Source organism: Meriones unguiculatus, chromosome 8, assembly GCF_030254825.1.
Source record: "Meriones unguiculatus strain TT.TT164.6M chromosome 8, Bangor_MerUng_6.1, whole genome shotgun sequence".
NCBI classification, from domain to species: Eukaryota; Metazoa; Chordata; class Mammalia; order Rodentia; family Muridae; genus Meriones; species Meriones unguiculatus.
In genome coordinates, this window is record NC_083356.1 from 94,828,195 (window position 1) to 94,846,856 (window position 18,662).

The 18,662-nt window shown below is 37.4% G+C and overlaps 1 protein-coding gene across 3 annotated transcripts in view; it reads left to right on the forward strand.

Annotated features, from left to right (window-relative positions):
- Galnt13 (polypeptide N-acetylgalactosaminyltransferase 13) overlaps positions 1 to 18,662 on the forward strand; it is a 590,130-nt gene that overhangs the window by 79,737 nt on the left and 491,731 nt on the right. For all 3 annotated transcript variants that reach the window (XM_060390179.1, XM_060390181.1, XM_060390180.1), the window contains exon 2: positions 3,824 to 4,063. In XM_060390179.1, coding sequence (XP_060246162.1) covers positions 3,922 to 4,063 — 142 coding nt within the window. In that variant the 5' untranslated portion in view covers positions 3,824 to 3,921. The remainder of the gene's footprint in view (positions 1 to 3,823; positions 4,064 to 18,662) is intronic.

Here is an 18,662-nt window from a genome sequence, read left to right on the forward strand (position 1 = left end):
AAATAAAGTGGGAAATAATTGTGCTGAGAGGTTTTTGAAATAACCTGAAAAGCAGCCAGATGAAACTGTTTGTCCAGATTGTTAATGCTCCATGATGGATCAGTCAGAGACATTGCAGAAGTTTGCTTTCTTCATTCCCTGAAAAAAAACAAAATACAAAAACAAAAACAAAAAAACACCCCAATATTTTCAAATAAGTAGGAGCATGTTGGAATAAAAACATAATACAAACACTGATTCTCTTAAATAAATCTAGGCTACCAACTGTGCTGGTATTGGTTAGTTGTCGTGTGTGCTATGCCATTTTTCTATTCGACCATGTTTGTTTCCATAAGGAGTATTAGAGTACAGATATAAGACAATTATTCCATAATGCCAGAGAATAAGAGGCTGCTTTCCAGGTAGAGATACAGTTTAGTTACACATAAAAAAAGAATCTTGACATATATATAGCAAGAGTGGTTTATAAGTAGACAAGGATATACAACTCCTAAGTTTTATCACTGAGATGGCTGAGTTGGACATCTCACAGCCCTGCAGATTTGCTGTGCATCTCTAACAGTCTGTGGGAGTGGGGTAATTTACATAATTCTTGAAGTAGCAATAGGATGTGATTTTTACTTTCTCTCATAACTGAAGTTAAAATTAAATTCTTCATAACCTCAATTGCCAGACTCTTATTAGGAAATGACTTATCTTGGGCATTTTAATATTTAATATTAAATTATTTCAGATTTTGTTGCAATAATAATCACACTTTTCTTTGAAATATTCTCCTTCATCTCGCTTGAGCCTCATCATATTGTGGGGAGGTGGATTCGGCAGAAAAGATGTTATCAAAAAAAATGAAGCACACAGAGAGGCAAGATGCCTAAGGTCATGTTTTCATTTGATGGCAGAGCCAAGGGCAGTATTACTCCCATTTTCAGACTCATTTACTGTGAGATGTTTCTGCTAGGGAAGTTAGGATGATTCAGTAGGTATTGTTATATACACTTTTCTGTATGTTTTTTTTTTCCTAGAATAAATTGAATGAATGACTTTTATCTTAGAATCAAAGGAAGAGAAAAAAAATTTAGATTGAGTTGTTTCATATTGCAGGCTTAGAACTATACACACAATGATAGGAATACAAGTGCCCTTGTTACTAGTATAGGAGGCTTGCGTACTAATATATTTCAATTTTGTTGTTGTTTTGTTTTTTGTTTTTATTAAGTAATTTTTAAATTAATTTTTATCTAATATAAAGAAGAGGGATAATGTTATCCCTCTTCTCCTCCCATGCCCCTTCCCCAGTCCACTGATTGAGGTGGTCCTCCCCCCGTTCCCTTTGACCCTAGTCTATCAGGTCTCATCAGGAGTAGCTGCATTGTCTTCCTCAGTGGCCTGGTAAGGCTGCTCCCTTCTTAGGTGAAGGTGATCAAAGAGCAGTCCAATCAGTTCATGTCAGAGACAGCCCCTGTTCCCCTTATTAGGGAACCCACTTGGAGACTGAGCTGCCATGGGCTACATCTGTGTAGGGGTCCTAGGTTATCTCCAGGCATGGTCATTGCTTGGAGTATCAGTCTCAGAAAAGACCTCTGTTCCCAGATATTTTGGTTCTGTTGTTTTTATTTTTTAATTTAAATTTATTTTTTATAATTTAGTCACATTATGTCTTGTATGATTATAGCCTTCTCTCTGTTCTCCTTCCAGTCCCAGGCTCCTTCCTTCTTCCCTCTATGCCCCTCCCCTAGTCCTCAGAAAGGGGGATCCCTTTCCTCTACCATATGACCCCAGCAGAAAAGAAAAGTAGAAAGAAAATGTGCTAGATAATTAACATTCAATTTTCTCTTTTTCAAGAAAAACAAACCCAAATGTTATGTATTTTTAAGATTTGCATACATGATCCGTCTCTGTCTTTTGGTAAATATTTATCTATATATATCTGAATGAATATAAATTTTACATTGTTATTGAAATTAGAATCTTTACTTCATTTATTTTTTACTCTCTTTGTGGACTTTGAATTTGAATTTAATACTAAACATTAAATTAGCTTCCATTGGTTGTCACAGGCAACATTTCTGTTGTCTTAGTCTACTAAATCAGTTATGTAAATTTAAAGAGCTCTTTACCTCATCAAATTGTATTTTGTGTTACTGTTCAAAACCATAGCCGTGAAGTATTTCAATTACCTTTGTACTTAGTATTATTCACCTAAAGTATCTTTGCCAAAACAATGTGTTATTTATCTTACATCCAACAATCTATACTTTACTTGATATTTATTCATTTATTTTGTGGCACTGGAAACTGAAGTTAGGTCTTAGCCTATGCTACCTAAATACTCTCTACTTGATGCTACATTGTCCCTTTTATTGAAAATAAAATTTTTTCACATAATATATCCTGATTAATTTTCTCTCCCTCTACTCCTCTCACCTCCTCCCTTCCCCAACTCACATTCACACCCATACTGGTTCTATCTTAAGTGTAGCAAATGTTAACCAGACTCTGTAGAGCCGATGTGTTCATTGTACAGAGGGTGGTTATATAGTTATTTCTCAGTGCAGTATACATAAACAAATATGTCTATGGTATTAGTTTGCCTCTCTTTGGATGTCTTTCAAGAATTTTGTAGTTTTTTTTGTTTGTTTGTTCAAATGTGTACTCTTGTTTATTTTCCATCAGTATGGTGTTTCTCATTGATAAATAGTTCATACACACACTATCTATGCTGAGATATGCATCCCCTCTCAATTTTTCTATATAGAGCAAATATATTTTTATGAAAAAGGAAACAGAGCTTTTATTATTAAAATTATTATGTTATTATTATTATTAATTACAATTTGTTCACTTTGTATCCTGACTATAGCCCTCTCCCCCATCTCCTTCCAGTCCCACCCTCCCTTCCTCTTCTCTCCCTATGCTCCTCCCCTAAGGGTAACCAGTATAGACATCAGAAGCAGGAGAAGACAGGGAACAGGACAGAGCAAATACTTTTAAGACTAACAAGCATTTACTTATTTCATGAATTGCTGATAAACTGATTATCTAAGAGCTTTTGTTTCTTTGAAATCGTTCGTTTTGTTTTTGTTTGTTTGTTTTGTTTTTGTTGTTTTGAGACAAGACTTCTCTGTGTAGTCCTTGCTGTCCCAGAACTCACTCTATTGACCAGGCATGCCTCAAACTCAGAAATCTGTCTGCCTTTGCCTCCCAGTGCTGGGATTAAAGCCTTGTGCTATCACTGCCTGGGTAATTTGTAATTGTTCAATAAGATCCTTTGTAAGCTTGATCACACTTAACCCTAGCAAATCTTTAGCTATGGCATTGTTATGCTTATTTCATTGATTAGAAAATGGAGGCAGAGAAGGTCTCCTCGTAATATCAAATGAACAGACTTAGAGTCGCCCATTATCTAAATATCAGCTGTTAGCCCCTGTAGAACATTGTTATTTCAGGATGATTTCTCTTACAATACAATATTGGCTTGCCAAAAGAACTCTCTCAGGGTAAGTGTGCCTCTGTGGCATCCTAGTGCTATATAGGACTACATGACAAGATATAAGGTAAAGTCAACACCATTTGAAGAAATCAAATAGTTTCTCAAAGGCTCATCCAGCAGTGCAGTGAAACGAGGGGGACCATATGTTAGGATCATCCTGAACCGTCTTTTTAAATTCTGAGATGGCTTTTAGTTTTACACTTGAAGACCTGAAAACTGATATATCTAGGAGCATAAATAAATTAACTAAGTCATTTATTTTGTATTCTAGCATTTTTGTATAAACTCTTCCTGTATCATAATGAGAATTCTTTCTTTTTTGTTCTAATATAGTGGGATGCCTCCTGCTTTTGTCCTGGAGTTCACCTCTGTGGCTTGGATTTATCTCAGGAACATTTGTCTTCAGTCCCTGTGTTAATTAGAAATCAAGCATGAGGAGATTTGTCTACTGCAAGGTGGTTCTGGCCACTTCGCTCATGTGGGTCCTTGTCGATGTCTTCTTACTCCTGTACTTCAGCGAGTGTAACAAATGTGATGACAAGAAGGAGAGATCCCTGCTGCCTGCACTGAGGGGTGAGTGCTCATGAGGAAAGAGGTGCTGATGCATGAAAAAACAGGAGACCCCCAAACTATGTGGCTTTTACCTTACTGCATTAGAAGAGCATCTTATCTAACTGTTCATACACATTTAACTATGTGGGGCTGTTATACTTGTGTAGCCTTAAGTGTCTCTTTGGAAGAAATGACAATAGTTAGTAAAACTCTAAGATACCTTCCAATTTTCACCATTTCAGTGTTCTCTGGTGGAACAGAAAGAACTATCTGGGTGTGTAGGGAGGATATTCCGATCAGACAGAATTTGAAGTCTGGGCTCTCAGAAGTCGATCACCTTTGAATATCAAGCACCTAACACAGAAAGGAGATGATACTAGAGTGAGGCAGGTGGAGACGGTGGACAATTGGAGATAAATTTGCTAATCACACAGTTTTTAAAACCGCCTTAAGAGCCTGTTGTTAAGTCGTGCTACACTGGTGAACACATTCATTTCGAAGGCCACCAGAGTTTTAGCTCCAGGGTAAAGGTAAAAATCATCTTAGGCATATTATAAAGTCACTTTTTCTTTAAGGATCAGTTTCACGGACTAGATAGCAGCGAATTCTTAACAAATATGATAATGTATATTATTAAATGGTGAGTTGTAAAGGAAGGCATGAGATTCATTGCCTGCAAAAAGCATTTTAGAAAAATTCTGTCCTTTATGACTTCAAGATCTAAAGTGTCTGTATTTCCAAATTATTCACAATGAATGTGACTTCTAAAATTCCTATCATGTTCAAAGGTGTTCAATCCACTGAACTAAAATAGGCTCTGAGCTTAATAATAATAAACATCATATGCATATAAAATGAACATTCACCTTTGAATTTAAGGTGAAATGTTAGAATCTATAAGTCACTAAGTTAAGATTTTTCATTTATTGATTGATTTTAATTTAGCAAGTATAAGATTACTCTTTGGTCAAAATATTCTGATAAATGCAATTTTATTGACGACATTCAACTGGAGGAAGCTTAGAAAAGCACAAAATATTTCTGAAAATAAGACTTAGTTCAAAGTGTTTTGGACATCTTTCTAAAATGATCTTGCTCCGCTGGAAAGAATATGAATATTTTCCTCTTTTCAAAATGTCTCTGCTTCTCTCACGGTAGCCTTGAGCTAACACAGATAACTGAGAGAAAGAACTGTGTAAGTGATCACTGTGTACCCATTTGAATAGCTTATAGGTGTGTTAAACCTTTATTCTACAGTTAGGCAGGGTGGACCTTTTAAGCCCCACTTTCTGTGAGTGACTATGGCATTGATTTCCTAATCTTTAATGAAAACCCTAGAATCAGCCTTCTCTGCATCTTTTTTGGAGTTGTTCTGTTGCCTGACTGAGAGTTGAAGTGTGTTTGTGCATTGTATCAGTTTGGAATGCTCATTTTATCATTTGTTCAGTGGTGGCATTTAGATTGGTCACAAAGAAGTGCCATAACCTGATTTCCCCCAAACCAGAGCCTTCTTTCCCACAGGTACCAAAACATATGCAACTTTGCCAATTTAAGTCTGTAGTGCAGGGTTTTAAATATCCAAATGTGAAGTATGATGCAGCAAGGCAAAATACTTTTTCTGTGACTTCCTTTGTGAAAGGAGACTTATTTATAAGACTGTAACATCACAGGCAGGCTGGGTACTGTCTACACATTTTGTGTGGTTTCAGAAACTGGAAAGTTCAAGATCAAGGTACTTGTTTGAGCTCAAAGAAATCCAGGACAAATAACTGAGGATCCAGGACTCTGGCTGCTAGTCTTTCTCAGTATTGCCAGTACCTGTTAAAGTCCTGGCTCCTCCATTAGCCATGTGTTCTGGGTTTTTGCGAGACCTAACAGAACTGAAAGGTATGGTGTTTTGGAAGACTTAGTTCTTATCAAAGGCAGTCTTTCTACTAAACTTACATTGCTGGTGGTTGAGCATATGTGGAGAAGTTTCTCCTTAACAATCACCTCTCCTGACATGTCTCTGAAGTTTTAATATTAAAGAAAATTATTAATATCATGTAAATTTATAGAATGTATAGTTTAAAACCATTAATGGTATTGAGGTCTGTTACTTAAAAAACAATCTGACTGGAGAAATGGGAAGAATATGAGGATTCTAATTAGGAAGGGGTGGTGATAAATTAGAAAATAGAAGTGTGTAAAATAACAGTAAAGATTTCTGAAAACATCATAAATATTCATACTATTAACAATCGATGTTAAAAAGAAGAGAGAGAGAGAGAGAGAGAACGGTGGGAGGAATCCCACAAAAGCACCTAGGCACACAACCACGACATATGTGCAGAAGACCTCTGACTCTTTTGCCTGCCTTTGAGACTCCACCCCCCACTTTTCTTTTTCTTTTTCCTACTGGGTTGCCTTATCAAGCCTTGATGTGAGAAAATCAAGATTGCCTGGTTTTATTTTACATTGTTATGTTGTGTTTGATTCATATCCCTGGAAGTTCTGTTCTTTCCGGAAGGGAGGTAAAGGCAGGGTGGATCTGGAGAAAAGAGGAGGAAGGAAGGAGAGACTGCAGTTGGGATGTAATATATGAGAGAACAATAAAAAAAGTAGAAAAAGAGAAAAAGACTGAATATGCCTTTGTTTAGATATGTAGAGTTCGTTTAAATGAAAATTTATCACCTGGGCTGACAATGCTTCCTCTGAGAGTTAAAGATCATCTAACAAAAACCCCAACACTAAGCCCTCCATTGAGTTGTTGGTCAAGGTTGTCTAAGAGACTTTCAAAATGTTACAGACTATTGCTACTGTTCTTGATTTACTCCAGAGGGAGGAGTGAAGACTGTATTGCTGAAGACACTATGAACTTTAGACACAGAATCCAGAAACCCTTAATCTGGAACTGACCTGAAACCACAGTAAGTGTAGTTCCCATCCTTCATCAAAGAAACGTCTTTTTACAACTGATGGAGACGTATATAAACACACACACACACACACACACACACAGAGAGAGAGAGAGAGAGAGAGAGAGAGAGAGAGAAATAAAATGCAGAGTTGTGGAGGCCAGTCCCAAAGAATATATCTACAAAACAACTTCCACACTATGATCCAGGGAACATTGTAGAAGGCACAAGAAAATTGTAAGAGCCAGAGGATCAGTCAGTTTGCTGTACTATTGAGTCTCCTACTAATGCAGACACTACACTCATGAATTCTCAGCAACAAGACTGCCTAAACATAAACTGAATAAGGGCAACAACAGTAAGCATGCTAAAGTGGACAGGGCACAGCCCAGGACGCCTTAACCCTAGATAAAATTTACAGTCAGCTAATGGATGCTGAGAGTGGAAAAATAGTCTTACTCAAGAAGAAATATACCAGCTGGTTATCCAACATCAAATGGTGAGCTGGAGAAACAAAGGTACAAGTAACATTATATAGACTGAGCTGGGTGTATTTTTACCTATTTAGGAATATATACCTACATATATATAAACAAATACATATACATATTTGTATTACAAACAGTTAATGAAAGGAGAAGACATGATTTGATGTGACCAGGAGCACATACAGGATGGTTTGGAGTAAAGAAGGGAAGGGGAAGATGATGTAATTATGTTAAAAGCCCAAGAAAGAAAAGAAGTAATTAAAGAAATAACTGCAGCAAATGATACCATTAATTTATCCATCAAATACTGAACTATGCCCTGGGTCATATACAAGTTCAACCATTGATTGTCTTTAAGAATCACACATTCTTCTCTTTGCAAGCCCTGTGTCATTGGTGCAGGCATCTCTGAGACAAGCTGGAGACCAACAGCAGGGTAGTTCTGGGTAGGCAGGATATGGGAGTGACTCTAGCTGAGACTCTTAGTAGCAGGGGTCACAGAGACTGAAGAGAAGACCATCTAACTAGACTGGACTCCTAATGGAGGAATGGGAGAACCAAGCCATCCACAAAAACTTTGAACCAAAATTTACCCTGCCTACAAGATGTGCAGTATAAAGATAGAGCAGAGATCGAGGGAATTTTCAACCAATGCCCAGCCCAACCAATGCTCATTTTCAACCAATGAGATCTACCCCGTGTGAGAGAGCCAACCCCTGACACTCTTAATGATACTCCTACTCAGTTTGGGCTACAGACAGGAGCCTAGCATAGCTGTCCAGCAATGGATCAAAACAGATGCTGAGACACAAAGACAAACACTGGACAGAGCACAGGCAGTCTTGTTGAAGAATGGGCTAAATATACATGAATCTGGGGGGCGGAGCAGGATGTCCACAAAAAGACCAACACAGCCTAACCTGGGCCTAGGGGAACTTACCTAGCACCAACCAAGGACCCTACACAGACTCAATCTAAGTACCTTATACATGCATAGACAATAGGTTGCTTGGCCAACATCTGGGGACACCATAAAGGGGAGATGGTACTGTCTCTGATATGGACTCTGTTGCCTGCTTTTCACTCAGTTTTCCCTAGCATGACTGCCTCACCAGGCCACAGGGGAAGAAAATGTGCAAAGTCTTGATGCAATTTGATATGCTGGTCTGAGTTGGTAACAGGGAGACTCACCTTATCTGAGAAGTAGGGGGTGGGGGATAGGGGAAAGTGAGAGGAAGGATGGGAATGAATGGAAGGAGAGAAAGGAGGGCCTATGATGGGAATGGAAAGTGAAGAGATAGATAGATAGATAGATAGATAGATAGATAGATAGATAGATAGATGAATTAAAAAAGAATCACACATTCTATTTTACTAATCTAAATGTGGACCTATCTGCATTGCCCACGTGGCATGCTGAGGTTGGCTACCCTGAGGCTATTTAAGCTGTGGGCTGGCTTTCCCCAGGGTCAGAAGATTGTTCAAGGTTCCTGAATAAACTGCGTTGAAAAAAAAAAAAAAAAAAAAAAAAAGACCTGGCTGCTGAACAGCTAAACTATTTTCAGAAGTAAAGATTTTGAAGTGTAGAAGTTATCCTGCTGCATAAAAGTTGGGAGTGAGGGGATTATAGAAGGAATAAAGCACTTTTCAAAAATAAAGATTCATGAGATCAGGAAATTAACTGATGAAAACTCACACAGACATAAAAAGAATTGCTAGATTTTTACCTTGAAAGCTAGGATAAAGACAGATTTTAAAGGACTTTGAGTGACTAGAAAGGAATTTTAATGTGTTCTTAGGGGTAGTAATGTTGCTGAAAATTGTTAGGAAATATAATATACATTAATACTTAGAAGAATACTACAAATACTTAGAAGAATTGAATCATATACCCAGTACAAGGGCAGTGGCAGTTTTATCTTCATTTACATAATTAGATATCTAAGTTTTATCTGTTTATTTTTTGTTTTATCTATTTATTAGAACCATTTAAATTATCTGGTAACTAGTGGAATATTCACTTATTTAAATTGTTAATGTTGTAAACTCATAGGAACAAGTATTAGTTCCTTTCTGTAAAATTTAATTTTGATATCTCAAAAAGTAGTTTCTCAAGCTCTAATGGATCATATATGTACATTTTTATTTATCAGTTTACTTCAGCAAGTCACTAAAATGTAATTGGTATTTTTTTATTTAATTAAAATATAATTACATTATTACACATTCCTACCTCTTCCATATCTACCTCCCATACTCAAAAATTCAAGTTCTCTTGTTGGAGGTTGGTCTGTTGCTTGTATTTTGATGCTAATTACTAGCCCTCAAGGTCTGGATGCTACCATGATACACCTATCCTTGTTATGTAAAGCAGCCAAAGACGTTATACCTGATTGGTTGGTTAAAGGCCTAAAACCTGGGCAGGGTAGAATGGGGTAGCCATGGCTAAGGATCCTGGGCTTTGGAAAGAAGAAAATCACTAGAAGGAGACAGATGGACAGGAAGAAAGGAGGAAAGAGGACGCTACAATGGGTTAGTGTGGAGAAGAAAACACATGAGCCAGGAGAAAGGATTCTAAGGATGGTGTGGGTGGGAAAAAACACCAAATATAAGCAAGTATTCAAAACATTATGGATGGAAGGTAGCCTAGATGAGAATGTTTAAGGAGGATGACATTGGATGGGCTAGGCGGTGGATAGTGTATTGAGACAGCATAAGTAAAATATCTGTCCAGCCCAAGGTAAATAAGGCAATTATAAAATGTAATAGGTGTCTGTGTCTTATTAATTGTGAAAGTGAATTAAATAACACCACCGTGATAATCATAGGGCAAATAATAATAAACATTATATAGCCCAACACCATTTTTAATTACAACATCCTCTTTTTTAAGTGTTGTTATTACATATACATATAAATGAATAGACATACCAATAAGATCTTTTTTTCAGTGTTGTTTTGGTGTGCATATTTCTAGGACTGATCACATTTTTTTGATAACCAATCAGGTGTTCATCCCTGAGGTAGATTAATTCTCCCTTTCAGTAGGTATCAATTGCTTATCGCTCTTCACTTACGAGTGAGGCCCCATGTGATATCTTCCATCTACACAGGAAAGTTAATTGTTGGAATTGTTTCATTCTTTAGGCAGAACCAAGGCATGCTCATGAGATTTCATGAATGTAGCTTTACTGTGACAGCTGGTAGGCATAATTCACAATGTACTTCTAGGTCCTCTGGCTCTTACCATTTTTATATCTCCTCTCCTAGGATGTTTCCGAGCCTTATGTACCGTCATTATGTTGTAGTTGTGTCAGTTGCGATGCCATGGCCAGTTGTATTCCATGTTTTGACTTGTTGCAGCTTTCTGTGATAATCTTCTTCTACTAAATAAAAGAAGCATCTTTTGAGGAATGAGAGCTACACTTATTTGTGAGTATAATAAGTGTTTAGGATGCAGTTAGAAAATTATACTAATGATTTAGGATAGTGGTACTGGTAGATTGTCTTCTAATATCTACCAATAATTGTTTAGATTTACATTACACTTTGTTTAATATTAAGTAAGGTCATATTTTATATTCAATAACCTTTATTTTAGGAATGATTTATGTCAGAGATAATGATAAAATCATAATGAAGAAGACATTGTATGTAGATTTCACTCAGTGGCAAGATGCCTAGCACAAATGTGGTCTTGGATTCATTCCCTAAAACTGCAAAACCAGCCAGTCAACCAACCATCCACACAAGCATCAACACTGAAAGGCCCAGAAGACAGGTATTAATTCATATTAAGCAAGGAAATAAGACATTAGAATTATGCAAATGGAATGTCAGGATATCCATCACATGATATCCAGGAAAGGTGGAGTGTCTATAAAGATTCCTATTTTCTATACATACACAAGTATTTTATATAAATATAGAGATAATAAAATCAGTTAGAGACTATGACATTTAAAGGGAAAATATGACTTTTATTTTGTAAAGACTATGAAGGACAATATTAGTTGAAAATAGAGGATGAGAGGACACCACTAAATAACCGACCAATAAAATGACAATAAACAAATCCTGTGCACCCACTGGAAATCAGTGTCAAAAAAGGGGAATGATATATCAGAAACAAGTGAATTATTAAAATATATTCTCATTTTCTCCTTTCCTATGATTACTATATATTGAAAAAAATAATGTGTGGACTGATTTAAATTTTGCATGTTCTCATGATCATAGAATTTGTATTCGCTATTTAAAGAAACGAATTATTACAGAGAAAGTGGGCTTAAGATTTGTTGTTACACACAGATAGTCTTAGCTTTAATTCCTAAAAGTACCATGCAATGGTATTTATAATTTGATTTGGCACCCGAATTTATAGGCCAGAGGCTCTCGATTTTTCCCTTCCTATAATCTGTTTTGTGTTTCACTGTTGATACTGCTTTTATCCCACAGAGGCTTAGAAAATGTCACTGCATGTGTGTGGGAACACTGTATCCATGAAGGAGCTCCCAATGGAAGAGCATATCAAGTGGGTGTGAGGAAACAGTCAATATGGAGGAGTGATACTGAAGATTTTGAAAAGGATTTAGTTAGTGTATATTTGTCTCATACAGAAAAAGCAAGGAGGGAGAAAAAATCAGAGATAATGAATGGTTATAATTAAAACAAAAATATTTGGGATCTTTAAAATGTAAAAACCCAATTGAAAAGCAAAAGGATCAGAAATTAATTGATTCATAGAACAGGTGTCATTGTTAGTAAATAAGGAAACCCCTCAGTGAATACAAATTTGAGAATAATTATGGGATGTAAAATTTCAAATCATCATATTAAGATATTTATCCAAAGAGTTAATTTTTATTTTGATGAATTTTCAAAGAGAAGACCTAGACTTGCTCCTCAGAGGAGGCCCATAGGTGTCTCAGATTCCAAGTGGGTTCCCTAGTAAGGGAACAGGGACTGTCTCTGATATGAACTCAGTGGCTGGGTCTTTGATCACCTCCCTCTGTGGGGTATAGCTTTGGTAGGCCACAAAGGAAGACAATGCAGCCAGTCCTGATGAGACCTGATTGGCTAGGGTCAGATAGAAGTGGAGGAGGTCCTCTCCCATCAATGGACTAGGGAAAGGGCATGGGGGGAGAAGTGGGAGGGTGAGTAGGACTGGGAGGAGAAGAGAGAGGGAGCTGCAGCAGGGATACAAAGTGAATAAATTGTAATAAATAAATAAATTAATTAAGAAAAGAAAGATAGGTCTCTGGTTCTTCACAGGATATGGTATAAACCATGGTGAATTATTACCTCATACTTCTAGTCAGTTAATTTGACATTTAATAATCTAGATTTTGTAAACATTGGTTAGTTTTCTTTATTTAAGGATGTCTGAAGAATTGACTAGTATACCTATTTAACTCCTATGCTTGATGCTCAGCATTACAATTTTTAAGTTAACCACAGTATTGAGCATTGTCAGTGGTTCCATGAAAATGAATACCTGACATGGAATAATTGATTTAGAATTAAAGTTTATTTGTTTTAGTTCCTGAATCTTGGTAATCTAGGGGCAACTCATTGATACATTAGGTTCTTGGTTTCAAGATGATACACTGTTGCTTTATACCCCATTGTATAGGCCATTGTTTCTTCAGATGGGACAACAGGTCAGGAAGACCTGCTGCCATCAGCTTATTATAGCAGCATATATCCACTGAGGAGGGTTCCAGTCCGTCATCTAAACTCCTCTATAGTCTCCATCTAGACAGCTGCACATTGGGTCCAAGATCTACATGTGAGGCATACATTGAAATTTATACCCTGGCATAAGGAAGACATCAGCTGTTTATCCTTTCACTTAATGGAGATTTACGTTGTTTTCATTATTTTATTTTACTGTTATGAATAAATCTACCTCATTTGTGTATAAGTCTATGTGTGGACATATGTTTGTATAACTCCTGGAAAAATACCAAGGAGTAGAAATGCTGAGTCATTTGCTAAATGTGTTTAATTTTTTTGAGGTACTGCCAGTCTGTTTTTACAACTTGTAAGACTGTTTCTGTTCTCCTTGAGGGCATAGGAGATTCCGAGTCCTCAATATCCTTGCCAACCCTTCACAGTCATGTGTGTTAACTTTTTTTTTATTAATTACAGTTTATTCACTTTGTGTTGTCACTTGAGTTTTTCATCTTGGCCATTCTGATGGGTGTAAGGTGAAATCTCAGGGTCGTTTTGATTTGCATTTCCCTAATGGCTAATGAGGTTGAACATTTCTTTAAGTGTTTCTCTGCCAGAAGCAGGAAGGCACACATGGTATATACTCACTCATATAGACATATAACGTAGGATAAACCTACTAAAATCTGTACATCTAAAGAAACTAATCAAAAAAGATGACCCTGACTAAAATGCTCAATCCCCATCCCAAAATGCAAAGAGGATGGACATCAGAAGAAGAAGAAAACAGGAAACAAGTTAGGAACCTGCCACAGAGGGCCTCTGAAATGCTCTGCCCTGCAGACTATCAAAGCAGATGCTGAGACTTATGGCCAACTGTTGGGCAGAGTGCATGGAATCTTAAGTAAGAAGTGGGAAAGAGTAAGATCTGGAGAGGACAGGAACTCCACAAGGAGAGCAACAGAACCAGAAAATTTGAATACAGGAGTCTTCCCAGAGACCCATACTCCAACCAAGTACCAGGCATGGAGATAACCTAGAGCACCTGCACAGATGTAGCCCATGACAGTTTAGTGTCCAAGTGGGTTCCATAGTAATGGGAAGAGGGACTGCCTCTGACATAAACTGATTGGCCTGCTCTTTGATCACCTTCCCCTGACGGGGGAGCAGCCTTACCAGGCCACAGAAGATGACAATGCCGTCACTCCTGATGTGATCTGATAGACAAAGATCAGAAAGAAGAAGAGGAAGACGTCCCTTATCAGTGGACTTGGGGAGGGGCATGAGTGAAGAAGGGGGGAGGGTGGGGCTGGGTGAGTCAGAGAGAGGGGCTTATGGGGGTATACAAAGTGGATAAAGTGTAATTAATAAAATAAAATAAAATATTTAAAAAAAGAAAGGAAGAAGAGGAACATGTATGTGATGACTCCTAGAAAAGAGAAACGTGAATTGCCTCCAATGGGAACTATATGAAAATGTGGCGGGTTTCAGGTAGAAGTCAGATAAGAACTGTTTGTAAACATTAGTTAGACAAAGAGGCCTGGTTTAAAATTTTTAAATAAATCTCTTTTGATGAAAAAAATAAAAATAAAAGTCGGATCAAAAAGTGAAAAGACTGCTAAATCCTCATTCATTATTGTCATTGTTGCCATGTCCTATGATTGCCCTGTGCTTTCTCTCATTCTGTAAAGTATCCTCCAATATATAATTTGTTTCATATTTAATGTATCTGTTTAGGACATGCCTATCTATTTCTTACGTTGAGAGTGGTTTGACCTCAATGACCATGACCGCTTCCTGGAAGCTGAGAATTATTCTCTAGCAAGTTGGCACTGTTGCTTTAGTTGGAGGACTGCACATGTTGTCAACACTTGGCCTGTTATCAGAACTTCCGTTTACTCAGTTGACTTGGTTCCAAGTCCTCAACTCAAAGCATCTTGTTTTCCTTCTCTTCATCTTCTAGCATCTCTGCTGAGAAAAATTAAGAATTATTTTGCAAAAATTTTAACCATCCTGGACGAGTTCTCTGAGTTAAAGCCAAAGTCTTTACAATAGCTAACCAAATGTTTAACGGGTGCCCCAAAGTCATTGTGATTACATGTCCAGTATTCTCTCACACTCACTAAAACTACTTTCAATAGATTTAGTTTCAGTAGTCCTGACTAAACCTGGACCACAGTCAGTGTTTTTAACCACAGGGCCTTTTGAGAACTAACTTGTGTGTGTGTGTGTGTGTGTGTGTGTGTCTTATTTAAAATTTTTCCACATTTTCATAGTCTTATTTTCTTTGACTATCTTTTTATTTGTTTATATTTGTTTATTTTAGAGTCTTATTAAATTATTTTTTATTAATTACAATTTGTTTACTTTGTGTCTCAGCTGTAGCTCCCTGTCTCATCCCCTCTCCATTCCACCTTCTCTCCCTCTTCTCCTCCCATACCTTTCCTCCATTCCACTGACAGGGGAGGACCTCCTCCCCTTCCCTCTGACCCTAGCCTATCAGGTCTCATCAGGACTGGCTGCATTGTCTTCCTCTGTAGGCTGGTAAGGCTGCACCCCCGTCGGGAGATGATCAAAGAGCCAGCTACTGAGTTCATGTCAGAGACAGTCCCTGTTCCCCTTACTAGGACACCCACTTAGAGACTGAACTGCCATGGGCTTCATCTGTGTAGGGGTTCTAAGTTATCTCCATGAATGGTCCTTGGTTGGAGTATCAGTCTCAGAAAAGACTCCTGGGCTCAGATTCCTTGGTTCTGTTGTTCTCTTGGTGGAATTCCTGTCCCCCTCATCCGGATGTCCCTGATACAGGTAGTCTCAACAGCCATCTTAGGTGTCTTTCACTCCTGTTTTCTCTGACTTTCATTGTTAACTATCAATATTTCCCTACCTGACACCGCTTATGTTTTATTTACTCTGTTTATTTAAGATTGTTTTCTTTGCTTAGCCTGCCACTTCATGATTGCTTGCTTAAAATAAATGGTCATGGTGGAAGGATCTCTAGAGTAAGAGTTCAACTTTTTTCCCCCAAATAATATAATGCACCATTGGAGGAAGTCATTATAAGACTTCAACTAGAAATAGATAGGTAGCAGAAAGAATATATAAACATGAGCAATAGGTAAAGACACTTAAAGTTCACCATCGTTTTTATAACACCTGAAAACAGCCTTTACCACTCCTTTTAGTTTGTAACTATATGTTATTTAAAAAAAACAAATACCTGATTTCATCACCAGGTGAGAATTTTTAGATTTCAAGGAAATTTGCCACCATTTTAAATAATTATTCTTGAACAGTATTACACAAAATTCCTGGAAAATTATAAAGTAACTGTATTTGGAAATGGGGTCTTTGCAAATATAATGGCCTGTTATATTATAGCTATGTCTTGAACAGGGAATGAAGAATATCAATTTCAAGAGTTAAAATACCCTCTTATGTGGGACAGGAATATCTTACTTTCAGATTGTGAATGAGCTTCTTACAACTGCCATAAAGAACAAAAAAACAAACAAACAACAACAACAACACACTCACAGGCACGCAAAACTGTACCATAAACTTGGTGGCTAAAAGTGACTAAAAAGCATTCTCTCTGTGCTGGAAACTGCAAGTCCGGGTGTCATGTGCACTAACCATGAACTTGGTGCAAATATCAATCCACGCCATCATTGGTTCTATACTAATGTCTTGTATGCTTCTGTGTGTCCTCTGTGTGCATGCATTCCCCGTTCTTTTCATCACAACCCTTCTCTGTTCCACTTCTTGTTTTTTTTTTTTTCACCCAAATCATAGTTTAATTCCTCAGGGCAGTGATCTTTTTAAAAAACTCTATAAGCAACATGTTCCCTTGTATTTCTGACTTAAGCACTAAGGAAATATTTGTTGATTATCCATTCTTCTATAAATGAAACTGAAAGAAAAGTATCAATGAACAAACACTTTTTTAGCTTGACTCCTTCACTGAAGTTTTCAGAGGTTGGCCAAGAGGAATGTAGTCTTATTTATGATGGAAGAGTAAGCTCTGCAAGTCGAATACAAATGGTGGCAGTAGTGAGTAACACACTATTATATCTGTGGCAGTGTTAAAAGGCTTCATCTTAGCCACACCAATTCCATGCCACAACAACAAAAAATCCCCAAACCAGGTAGGCGTGAAATATTACCTGTGTTAATTATTGTTTTCACACTGTATGCAGATATTTTAGGATCATATTATATACCTCAAATTCATGCAGTTTTTCTTTATAAGTTGTAGTTTAGTAAGCTGGGAAGAAAAGAAGAAAAGTGTTATACAACAGTGCTCTTTTCCTGACCTCTAAGCTGAAATAGCCACATATATCCACCTCTTGTTTATTGAGTTTTAATTTCTCACAGACTTTACCTTTTCGTGCCTTCTTGTTTACCTGTTTAAAAATTTTGTTCTATTGTTGTGGATGTAACCATGTTCTTGTTTTAATCCCAGGTGTGGGATATGGGAGTGATTCAGATTGTCTACAGCAGCAAACTATGTGCTTTATGCTGGCTTTGAGAGGGGCAGGTTGCCAGCTGCAGATAGTTTAATTCTAAGGACTCTGGAGTGGAAATAAAAGCCAGAATCCAGAGAGTGTTGAGGGGGCTCCAAAAAAAGAAGAAGGCTGCTGGTGCTTCCTTCTGTCCCTTCCTGGTCCTGGTGGCTGTTGATGCAGTTGGATGAGAAGAACTTGGAGACATCTTGAAATAAAGATTGGATTTGCCCTAATGAACCTGATGACCCTAACCAGCAAGAAGTAGCTAAAGATAATTCTCCCCTCTCTCCACTAACCTCCTTTCTCTCCTACCCAGTATTAGGGTGTTGGAAAGGATTGGTGTGGAGCAGGGAGCAAGAGGCAAAAGAAACATAAATAAAATAGAATTAAAAACGAGTGCCAACATTCTATCAACTCAAAATTTTTCTCATTTGACATTACATACTTAGTACCTAGATTAAAGATGTTTGGAAATAGTGGGTACATGTATCTTTTTGATAATTTCAAACAACATATTTTGATAATTTCTTCTTCTCTTCCAACTCCTCAGAGCTCCCCTTAAGTACATATATTTTTAAGCTCTTAAAATAACAACAAAACAAGCAAAAAAAAAAAAAAGCACATCTGCACGTACAAACAAACCACATGGTGTCTGATTTGTATGTGCATGAGATCTGCACTCGAGTGTCTTTGGTATACCCCGTGTCATTCTGGTGAAGAAAGCTGATTTTCCTTCTCACAGAAGCCAGTAAGTGCAAATAGGTTCTTGGCTCCTGTTGGGATTTTGTGCCCACTTCCCTATCTTCATGCTGGGATTTTGTCTGGCTTCAGCTTATACAGGTTTTTGTACCTGTTGTCACTATCTTTACGAGTTCATTTCTGCATAGCCCTCTTTTGACTAGAAGACACAGTTTTCTTGAAGTTGTTCATCACCTCTCACTCTTACCTTTCAAGCTTTTGAAATTCTAATGTTTATCAAGAATGCACGCATAGTTCCTACCAGATGGAATCTTAACGTCTTTTCACCTTCAGTCACAGTTATTTGAGGACA